We start from the raw sequence: 10,783 nt of genomic DNA on the forward strand, positions 1-10,783 counted from the left end.
ACCAGCCTGTCTGCCACCAACAACAACAAAACTACACTCAGTCTCTTAAAATCACCTTTCTTATGCATTCTGATGCTCACTGTAATCTGCATCAGGTCTTCCTCACCATGTCTTGCCTAAATGCATTGACTGGCTCATTAGAAAGTTTTGTAAATGATCATTTGAGCAGGTGTACCAGTCATGGTTGGATGAGTGTATTAAGATATATATTTACAAAAGTATGACTTTAAACTCAATTAATGAGGGTTTTCTTTGGTGTGTTTGTCCAGAAGGACAGTTCAAATAGACACAAGGAAAATTAGTTGAATTTGATCGTTTTTCAATCACAATATATTTTATGAGGTGTTTTATGATGTTTGCACACCGTACTGGCAGAATTTGAGCTAGTGCGGGGCTGGGTTTTTATTTTTGTTTCAACTTTGATTTAGTGAGATTGACTTTCAGGTGTAACGTGATGTAGCACAAACAGCTGGAGATATTTTTAGCCTCGACTTGTCAGATTTAAAATATGTTTCTCAGACTAGGAGAGTGCTGTTGGCGTGACCAGGTATTTAGAGCTACAAAAACATCTTTCACAATCTGAGACATTAATGGGCAGTTTTTCACACCGTAACTCAAATTGTTTATAATATTTTGTTGTTTTTGTGTTAAATTCTAGTAATAGGTATAGCATTGGTGTGGTTCACTCCCACATGTGTTAATGGTAAAACAACAGCATCCTACACAGTCCTGCGTTGTGACCGATAATTTGCCCGCAGCAGTAAATATTTACCTTTTTCTTTGTAAAAATAACTTCTTCAGTCATTCAGAAGTTGGTAATCAGGTCTGGAGGTCATGCTCTCTTGCTCCACTGCTTGGTCTTGGTGTGTGGTGGGCTGTTCACAGGCCGGTAGCTACTCAGTGGGAGCTAAATTTAGGAGAGGTGATCAGGTTCTCTCTCTCTGTGCACATGATACTGTCCTAGTTACTTGAGCAATGTCCCTTCTCATACTGTCGCACACTTTCAACAAACCCAGACGCACAGTGATCCTCTTCTTCAGGAGCTCTGTCCTCGTACTCATCGATCAAGTGAAGGACGCGTACACGCCGGACTTTGGTTGGACTTGAATAATTTTGGCCTGGCCCTGTGGAGCTTTCACTTCTGTGTCTTCATCCTGCTACAGCCAGCCCCTGGCGGGAGAAAAACACAGCTGACCCGCCATGTTTCTTGCACTTGTGGTGACACCAGAGTTGAGGCAGTTCTTGGCCAGGGCAAGAGGTGGAACAGTGCGCCTCATCAAGGTGCGCATCCAAGACGGTGAGTGACCAAGGACAGTGTAGAATGGAGATGCCGAAAATAAAAACCTCAAGAGGACCGACATTTTATCATTTTAAACCAAGCATCGTGTTAGTTTTTGTGTCTCTTTGAACACACCAAAAATCTTCTGTTAAAGCGTTTTGTCTCCTTTGAAACTGAGCTACAGACGCAACTAAGATTTCTTCTTCTTTCATAAACAAATTGTTAGTTCTATTTAATGTTTAAAAATGTAAATCGCAGTATTCTGAAGCCTGAGGTGAGGCCTTTAGCTGCTCTGGTTTGTCTGAAAACCAGCTAAACTGAGATGAAGCACAGGATGATTTTAGTTGGAGAAAGTCATGGAAAGAAAAATGTAAGCAGTTGATCATTTGTCTTATTGCTAGAGGGCTAGATCATTGACGTCCGTTTGCGACCACTAATCATAAGTTATCTCCCTGATCATCTATGAACAGCTACACTTTGTTTCCTGTAAAGGACTCCTTTTTTTTTTTCTTAGAGGCCAGGAGGGTCGACGGGCCTGAAAACATTTCAGCAGGACTTTTAGAATTACCCTGAAATCGGCAGTAAATGTGTTCCTAAAGACCTTCTGGGTTTTTCATAGCTGATGATGGTTTCTCAGATCTTCAAGTCATCTGTGGATGAAAGCAAAAAACAAAGTTGGGAATTGCAACACGCCGTGTCTGACGTCTAGGAAAAGCAGACTGTTGGCAGCTGTTGTGTGACAGCAATCACTCAGCGTGTCAGCTGAGCAGCTTGTGGAAACAGTCAGTTTGGCAATAGGTGTCCGGGTGGCTGATTATGGAGGCAGACAGAAATGTTCATGATGTGTTTACGCCTTGTTTTTGGTATCTGATCAATGCCACGCTGTAATTTGATTCAAGGTGAATGCATTCTGGGCCTTTTTTTTTTCAGGGGGGGCTATCTTTGTGGACTGTGCCTATCACGTTGAATATTTGGAAGGACACAGATGGAGAAACTCAGCAGAAGGGCGTCAGGCCTGTTTTACTTCCCGACTAAAGCGTTTGGATGACTCCATGTGCTATTTTGGAGTGACGTGACACGGTTGCACACTGCTGCAGTAACCATGTCACCGGTCTCCTCTCGTGTTTGTTCCAATGTCAAAAAGAGAAACACGATCATTCAAGCTGATTTCATCACTGCTGCCTCAGGAGGGCACACAGTCGTGTCCTCTGTAGTGGTGGTGGAGTCTAACCAGTGACTAGAAAAGACGAGGCCCTCCACCTACGAGTGGATAGTTTAAATGCAGTTTTATACTAATATGGATCTGGGGAGATGGGAGAGACTGGCTGATGGAAAATATGTGCGTGCAGAGCTGGAATGCTTTGCAGCTCAGAATAGCAGCATGCCCCCAGAGACAGTCAGGAAATCCCCCTGCACCCCTGAGCGACATCAGACTTTGGGTTAATGTGTGTGTTTCAGAGTGTTTGTCACTGCTACGGACAGATTTAACCCGCTATCGTTGTGTCAGTCAGAAATGAAGCCAGAGATATTTTTAGCACGCCGTTGCTCTTCTCGTTCTTTCTCCATAGCAGTTGGGGCTCTCAGAATCACAATAGTCATGTGGCTTAATATAGGATGAAGTTATTTAGTCTGCATTATTCCCACATCCAAGTTTTGTATCGGAAATTGCTGTTTTTCTGTAATATGACCATTCTAACCATCTTAGGAAGGAAATAATGAGCGTGTTTCTCACGGTTTTTTCTTTCTGATGATAGTGGATGGCTTCAGAGAGCACATTTCTGAAATTTTACAGACCAAACCATTAATCTTTTCAGTTTAAGTTCTGTCTTTCTTCACATGCTTTAGTTGTTTATAAAAAAAAAAGCGCTGTAGCTCTTTGAAAATGAGAGAGACGTGATTAGAAATGTAAGAAGCAATTCATCTCTAAGAAATTATAAAGCAATTGTTACACAGACCTGAAAATGAGTTGTGTTTCAGAAATGTTGGAAAGTAGCGAAAGAGTACACATTTGGTCTGATGTAACGTTTCTCATGTACTATGAATAGAAAGGCACCTTCTGCTGTAGCATGCTGCTGAATAATTAGCCAGCAACAAGTGAGGTCAACTTCACCCTCATGCTTTATAATCACAAACAAGAATCTTTTGTGTAAATTTACTGTGAGTATGCTGAGGTATGTGATGAGTAGTGGTCGGATTTTCAGAGCAGCTGGTGCTGGGGGCCTACAGAGAGCCAGAGAAGAGCTGGGACCAGGATTATGATCGCTTTCTGCTTCCTCTACTCGATGACCAGGAGCCCTGCTACATCCTGTACCGCCTAGACTCCCAGAATGCACTGGGCTACGAGTGGGTCTTTCTTTCGTGGTCTCCAGACCAGTCTCCAGTAAGAAATACCAGTTTTCTTTATTCTGAGCCAAAAAAAATAAGCCACATGAACACAGAGTTGCTGAGCTTTTATGAGAGGATGTATTGTTCCCGGTAAAGGGTAGTGACAGACTGAAGCATCCTTTTAACTTAAATTTTGATATTGATCCGATACCATGCATCAATTCTATCATGCTAGTATCAATACCAGCACTGGTATCAATACTATTGATATTTGGATCTATTCCACCACCTCTAAAAATTAACCCCAATGACCTGAATAATTCCATATAGACATTTGAAGCATACTATTAGGCCTTTATTAAACATGAAACGCAGCTAAGTTTAATAAAGTGAAACACAATTTTAAAAAGCTTTATTTACAAAAAAGATGCCTAATTTGTGAAAGGCTATCTCAGTGCTAGGAGATCCTAGCAATAAATGAATAGATCCTCATCTCCATTAAACTAACTCTGCACTGTCTGTGATCATTCTTGCTTATTTATGTGGGCCCACCTCTTTAACATAAACTCCACACTTTCAGATTTTAAAGCTGGCACATTCATTTCCCTCTCTGATGGCTGCAGGTGAAACAAAAGATGTTATATGCTGCCACGCGAGCCACAGTGAAGAAGGAGTTTGGCGGTGGCCACATCAAATACGAGCTCTTTGGCACAACCGAAGTGAGGCCCAGCTAAATTTATACCTCTCCGACGACACGTTTTAGCAGCGTTTGTCTCGAGCTTCCTGTAAAAGACTTGCTTGTTGTGCTTTCAACACTAGGAGGACATCTGCTTGCTGGGCTACCAGCACCATGTGTCATCCTGCTCAGGTCCTGCTCCGCTCACATTAGCTGAGCAGGAGCTCCAGAGGATCAAAATTACAGAGGTAAAAGGTCAACATGCTTTCAGGCGTACTGTCGTTATTGCAACACAGCTTTGCATGTGAGCTGCTTCTTCTGAAACATGAGCTACAGACTGGTTGTTTCATACATTGAACTTATAACTGTTGTGGTTGTCTTTTCAGGGCCGGGTTAAACAGGTATGTGGATGAACTCTGCTGTAATACTGAATGAATGTGATCCAGTGGTCATACTAACTTATCCTTTTTGCAAAAGTCCTGCAGCCACAGAAAGTGCTGCTATTGAACATATTGAACACTTTGAGAATTTTGTTTTCCAGAAGCTTGAAAACACACATGCCCCTCTGCTTGCTGCCCTCTGCAGGTGACGACAGAGATCAGTGTTGAGAGTAAGCACCAGACTCTTCAGGGCCTTGCGTTTCCCTTACAGGATGCAGCCAAAAGAGCCCTACAGCAGCTCGCCCAAAAACGCATCAACTACGTGCAGCTGGTGAGCCAACTTTAGCTCATATTTCAGAGTTCCTTAAAAACTAATATGAGGAGTGGTCTTTTAGCGTGCATTTGTTCACTGTGTTTCAGAGGCTGGATGTAGAGAAGGAGACAATTGAGCTGGTCCACTCTAACCCGACAGAAACTCGAGATTTGCCCTGCAGAGTTCCCAGAGACACTCCCAGATACCACTTCTTCCTTTACAAACACTCCCACGAAGGGGACTACCTGGAATCTGTCGGTATGATACTGATCCTTGCACTCTGATAATCCTCCTGCATTTTGTTTCTGTGGAAAGACAGCTGTACACTCACTGGCACTGACACCACATTTATTGTGGATATTTATTGAAAGCTTTTAATATTACGATTTAAAACAAAGCTACAATGTGTACAAAGACTGTGAGCAGTGCGACCAAATACCGATTCTATTTGTGGAGGCAAATACACTTTAATGAATCTTAAATGTGTATTTATTAACTCTCATAATGTTTCCCTGTCTCCAGTGTTCATATATTCCATGCCAGGCTACAGCTGCAGCATTAAGGAGCGGATGCTGTACTCCAGCTGCAAGAGCAGACTATTAGAGGAAGTGGAGAAAGATTACCATTTGGAAATTGCTAAAAAGGTATAACAGATGGATAGATATGGGGATGGTGGGTTGGTATATTAGATAACATTGTTTCATAATGGGTTGTAGCTACTGCTGAGATCATATCATCGTGATCATTGTTTTTGAGTCTGGTGGTTTTAGATGCAGCATGTTTACTTCATTTTAAATCTTACTGGTACACATACATGCAGGATTTAGGATTTATTCAGCTGAATTATCTCATAACTGTTAAAAAATAAAGTATACTGAAGCAGTAATTTTCTTTAAGATGATAAGACTTAACCACCTCTGGGGCCTCTGAAGTCCTGATTACAGTATTGATGGAATTTCTAAGATTTCAAGCCGAAATATCTTTAATGAACTTCTGAATACAGCCCGTTTTTGGGGGGTGGGGCTATTTTTTGCAGTTGGAGATCGACGACGGAGATGAACTGACGGCCGACTTTCTGTACGATGAGGTCCATCCTAAGCAGCACACCCACAAACAGGCTTTTGCTAAGCCCCGAGGCCCTGCAGGAAAAAGGGGACACAAGCGGCTTATTAAGGGGACAGAAGAGGCCGTGCAGGACAGCTAGTTCTGTCTCCAGATCCTGGACTTCCCCTCTCTTCCTCCAGACCCATTAACACCTCATTAGGACACAATGATGCCTTTCCTCTACCGTCTGTGCGTTGAAACAATTGTGATACACAGAAAATGTGTTTTTAGTGGAAATGTTCTGATGAATTATCTTGACTGTGCCTCTCTGGATCAGTTTACTACAGACAAAGAGCATTCAGAAAGATAGATAGTGATTTTATTTTTATTTTTAAAGCAAATCTGTTCTTGAATAATATGAAATAACTCTGCCGTTTACAATATGATACAAAAGGACTGAATTAGAAATGCATGGGGAAATGTTTCGGACGTCATCTTGCCTCCAGTACAAGTTTTGTATCAACCGTGTTTGTAAGAACAGTCATAATTAAAAAGAGAAAAAAAAAGTGACATGAAAAGAAATTCAAAATAAAATTTTGTTTATACTGTGCTATTGTTTACACTTCAGGGTATTTCCACTCAGCACTTTTCATTGAAGAGAAGTCAAGCTCCGGCTTTTGAAAGACCTCACTGTGTCGCGTTAACTAGATAAAAATCAGTTCAGCTTGAGCGCTGGCCTGTGGATTCATACCATACAAATCTGCATCCAAGGCCTGCCGTGAACGGTTTCTTCGTAATCCTGTTCCACTGTGTCTTCCACACGATTCCACAAAACACAATGCTACTTTATCCCATTTATTACATTGTTTATATTGTTACAGTGTTACTCCTGAGTGGAATGGCTATTCTAATATAGGTCAAGTTTTCTAGTAACAGAATTTACCCTAATGAGTAGATGTAGTGCCTTTGATCATACTTTCACTACTATGAGCATCAGCATGACTTACAAGCAAAGGGTGCTGCTGTTTAACAGGTGCGTGTGTGTAATGCTTATTTAGGGCAATCTTGCAAATAATTAACTACAGCTGAGGAAAATGTCATTAGTTTTTGTAGCAATAAAAAAACTTTGAGACTAAAGATACTTAAAGGAATGCTGACTTGCTGCACTCCAAACTGTTCACGCATTTTAGACAAATTCCCAAAAGCCAGCGTCGTGGTGTCGCAGGAGGAAAAAGTCCAGCAGACGTTAAGGTTCTTCAGCCTGGATTGAAGCGGTGGGCGGACTGACCGACCAACCTCTCATTGCCATCCAACTTACCTACACCAAAGCACTGCTAATGTCTTTTAAACATTGCATCAGCATATTCATGGACATGATTTAGTTTTAATGAAGCCAGCCTTGTGTTTTCTCCAATGTAACACATTATCACATTTATTTGGAGAAAGAAAGAAAAATCCACAAAAATAATGCCACAGCTTTGGTCAGTTAAATCTACTAAATCAAACAGTTAAAAAAAAGCAAACAATTTCTCTAGTCAGTGCCTGCCAGCAGTTCTTTTCAGGACTGTTTCTCTGAACAAATGTGGATGCTCAAGGTTTTTTTTCTCTCCCAATGCAGCACAGATGAATTTATGTTGCTGATTCCAGGCAAAGCTTTTCTCAGAATCCTTTTGAGCCTTCTTTTCTTCAGTTGAGCGCAGGACAACAGTTATTCATTGTTTCCGAGACATCTCTCAACTACTAAATCATTGCAAGTTCTGGGTATGCGGCGCGTTTTCTAGTGGTGGAAGTATAATCAAGTACATTTACTCAAACAATGGACTGCAGTACAAAGTTTAGGTATTTTCAACTTTTAGCCCACCACATCCCAGAGGGGGAATACAGTGCTTTTATTTGATTGCACTTAGGTGGCAGTCGTAGTTCTTTTAAAAATAAAGATTTTCACAAAAAAAACCATGTAAGGAACTTGTGAAGTTTTATGTTTTTTGTGAAAAGATGTTTTACAATTAGAGCTGACAGGATTATGCGATGAATAAATCAGTCAATAACTGTGAAAATTTAAGAAATGAGGCAAGTTATCCGTTTTCTTTTCAGAATGCAAGGCTAAACAATCATGTTTAATGGAACTGAATGTGGAAGAAAAAGGAGCTCAACTTTAACAAACTACACTGAAAAATCTGGCTTTTACACACCCGCATGAGTCATGTATGCTCCTGAGATCCTTCATCGTCATATGGAGGCATTAAATGCAGGCTTTTCGCACCTTACACTTCATTCTGCTCAATAAAGTCTTTTAAACTTAGTTAAATGGTGCTGACTTAATTACGAGGACATACTTTCAAAAATAATGATGCTTAGGTTTTTTCTTTTTTTATAACCCAAATAGCTGGGATATATTGAAAATGCAAACCAAACCAGAGCTGGGGTTTCATGAGGATAGGATACTATAAAGGTCACTGGGATATTTTCCACATCAAGCACATTTCAGTGCTTGTGCATTGTGACAATGTGTGTAGTCAGATAACATTTTTATGGCCTGATATTACTTCATATTAAGGATCTGAGCTTTGCTCAAACAGGAAAATTATATTCCGTATGCACATATGCGATTGGCGTGGGGCGTTGGTTTTGGAGCTATTGCTGATAAGCATGTTTGTCCTGGAATGTGAAAATTAAGAGGTCATTTAAAACTGGAAATTCTTAAAATGAATACATTTGTGAACAGGTGGCAATGCAAATTTATGGCAATACTGCACAGCACAGAAAACGAGTACACAGAGCTGATTTATTAGGCAGTGTAGCCCTAGACTATCAGATTTATTGATGCTTACTGGCAGACTATTAATTTTATTGCAGTATAAAAAGGGCAATATATGACAAACGTGCCAAACAAAGGCTGGGGCATTAAGAAACACATGCATGTGTTTTGTCTTTATTTTTTAAAAAACATTGGAAAGAAAATAAGTAATTTCTGTTTAAAATAAACAAATAAAAGAGATTTTTAGTAGGCGTAGGTGCGGTGTTACAGAAGATGTGCAATAATATTCTCTGACGGATAGGCCGAAACAACACGTGAACCCATCTGACTTCGAGAAGCTTGAAGATAAAGAGGACTGTAACTTTGAAATATTTTATTATCAACTCAGTGTAGTGCAACTGAAGAGAAGCATAAAAAGACGTATGACTCCCTTCTGCTTTTTCTTTTAGGACTTAATCCAAAAACAGGCAAACACATAAACTATGCGCACTAGTGTCTCGGCATTAAAGAGCGCAAAAGTGCAAGTAAATGGGGAAGTGCATTCCACAAATGCTGCCCTCAAGTCTACACTAAAGCGGATGTTGATGGTTAGAACATGATTTAGCAAGTATTTTGACAGCTGAAGTGTAATTTTAAGTTCTTTAAAGCTAAAACCACATTTTCTGTTTTTAGACTTTCAGATGTTTCTTTACTTGAGATTTATTTTGTCTTCCACGGTAGTAACAGGAATTTTTGCACACACACAACCCCCTCCCCAACAACGGCATTTTAACACTGAAAAAAACAATTAGTCCACGGATCAAGAAAATAACTGCATTCCACGTACACAGGAAGCTCGCGCGCGCGCGCGCGCGCACTCTCTCTCTCTCTCACACACACAGCCTTTCTCTTTATCTTCATGCTTCCGGCTTTCTAGAAACTTGTGCCGTGACTGCAGTGGCCTTTCCAAAAGCAAAAACTATGAAATTACACTGCAATTAAAAAAAAAAGGATCTCAATTAGAACATCTGCACTTCTTCATCTTGACATTTTCACTAAAACTGTTTGCCTGCTTCATAAAACCACACACACACACACACACACACAGCTGTTCCCTCTTACATTTTAGCACCGTGTTATGACCTTCTCAAAACTGCTCACACAAACTTATGAAATTATCTGCTGCAATTTAAAAAAGAGAGAGAGAAAAGCAAAAGAAGGAATGAATGCTTTTCGAACGTCTGTCTAACAAACCTGCCTGTTTTATCATGCAGAAGGGGATATAAATTACAGACCATTTATAAACAGGCGTTCAAACAAAGTGATTTATGAGGAATGTAATTTCTTTAAATCTAGTTTCTTCTGTGTCTGTGTGCTTTAATGAACTGCATGTGACTGCCTTAACCTGCCTGCTGCTGGTTTCTTTTTACTATAGAAATGATTACATCTGTAGACTTTCTGTTTCCATGATACGTATGTAAAATATGATTGCAGTAGCATAAAAGAAATATGCTACTGCAATCATATTTGAAAAATGTAGATGTGCTTTTTTGCCTAAGGCCCCAAAAGGTATTTGTTCAACCTCACCCAGCAGGGACAGATAAAGTCCACAAAACTTCTTAGAAAGAAGCTCATTTCAGGATTTCTGAGAAGACGCTATTCAGGATCAGCGCTCTCTCCTGGGTATGGTTATGATTATGACGCAGCATATTTCACATATTACTCTGCTTCCAAACTACCACATATGTCTGAGCGATGGCTCTGAGTATTATTGGAATAAATATTTTAAAAAGCCGGACAGGATATGCCACAGATTTTACAACAATACGCAAAAACCCAGCGTCAGAAATCATCCTTAACAGCCCTTATTTGGCCATATTCTCGTAAATGAAACAAGATATCAACACCTACATGCATTGGAGTGTAAGCTGCAGGCCGATGCAGGGATCTCTTAGATACATTCCCGGGAAAATAAATACCAGGAGAGCTCAAATAAGCAGAAATGTAACTGCAAATGAACTATAGTTTA

The 10,783-nt window shown here is 40.3% G+C and overlaps 1 protein-coding gene across 1 annotated transcript; it reads left to right on the plus strand.

Moving 5' to 3' along the window:
• Positions 1–679: 679 nt before the first annotated feature.
• twf2 (twinfilin actin binding protein 2) lies at positions 680–8,769 on the plus strand. Its single transcript, XM_084928788.1, has 9 exons — positions 680–1,297; positions 3,481–3,659; positions 4,228–4,323; positions 4,424–4,528; positions 4,667–4,681; positions 4,866–4,991; positions 5,081–5,231; positions 5,496–5,617; positions 6,010–8,769. Exons 1-9 carry the CDS (start codon positions 1,201–1,203, stop codon positions 6,175–6,177), a joined length of 1,059 nt encoding a protein of 352 aa, XP_084784914.1. The 5' UTR covers positions 680–1,200; the 3' UTR covers positions 6,178–8,769.
• The last annotated feature ends 2,014 nt before the right edge of the window (positions 8,770–10,783 follow it).

This window comes from Perissodus microlepis, chromosome 5 (genome assembly GCF_051167445.1).
Source record: "Perissodus microlepis isolate ML-2025 ecotype Zambia chromosome 5, ASM5116744v1, whole genome shotgun sequence".
NCBI classification, from domain to species: domain Eukaryota; kingdom Metazoa; phylum Chordata; class Actinopteri; order Cichliformes; family Cichlidae; genus Perissodus; species Perissodus microlepis.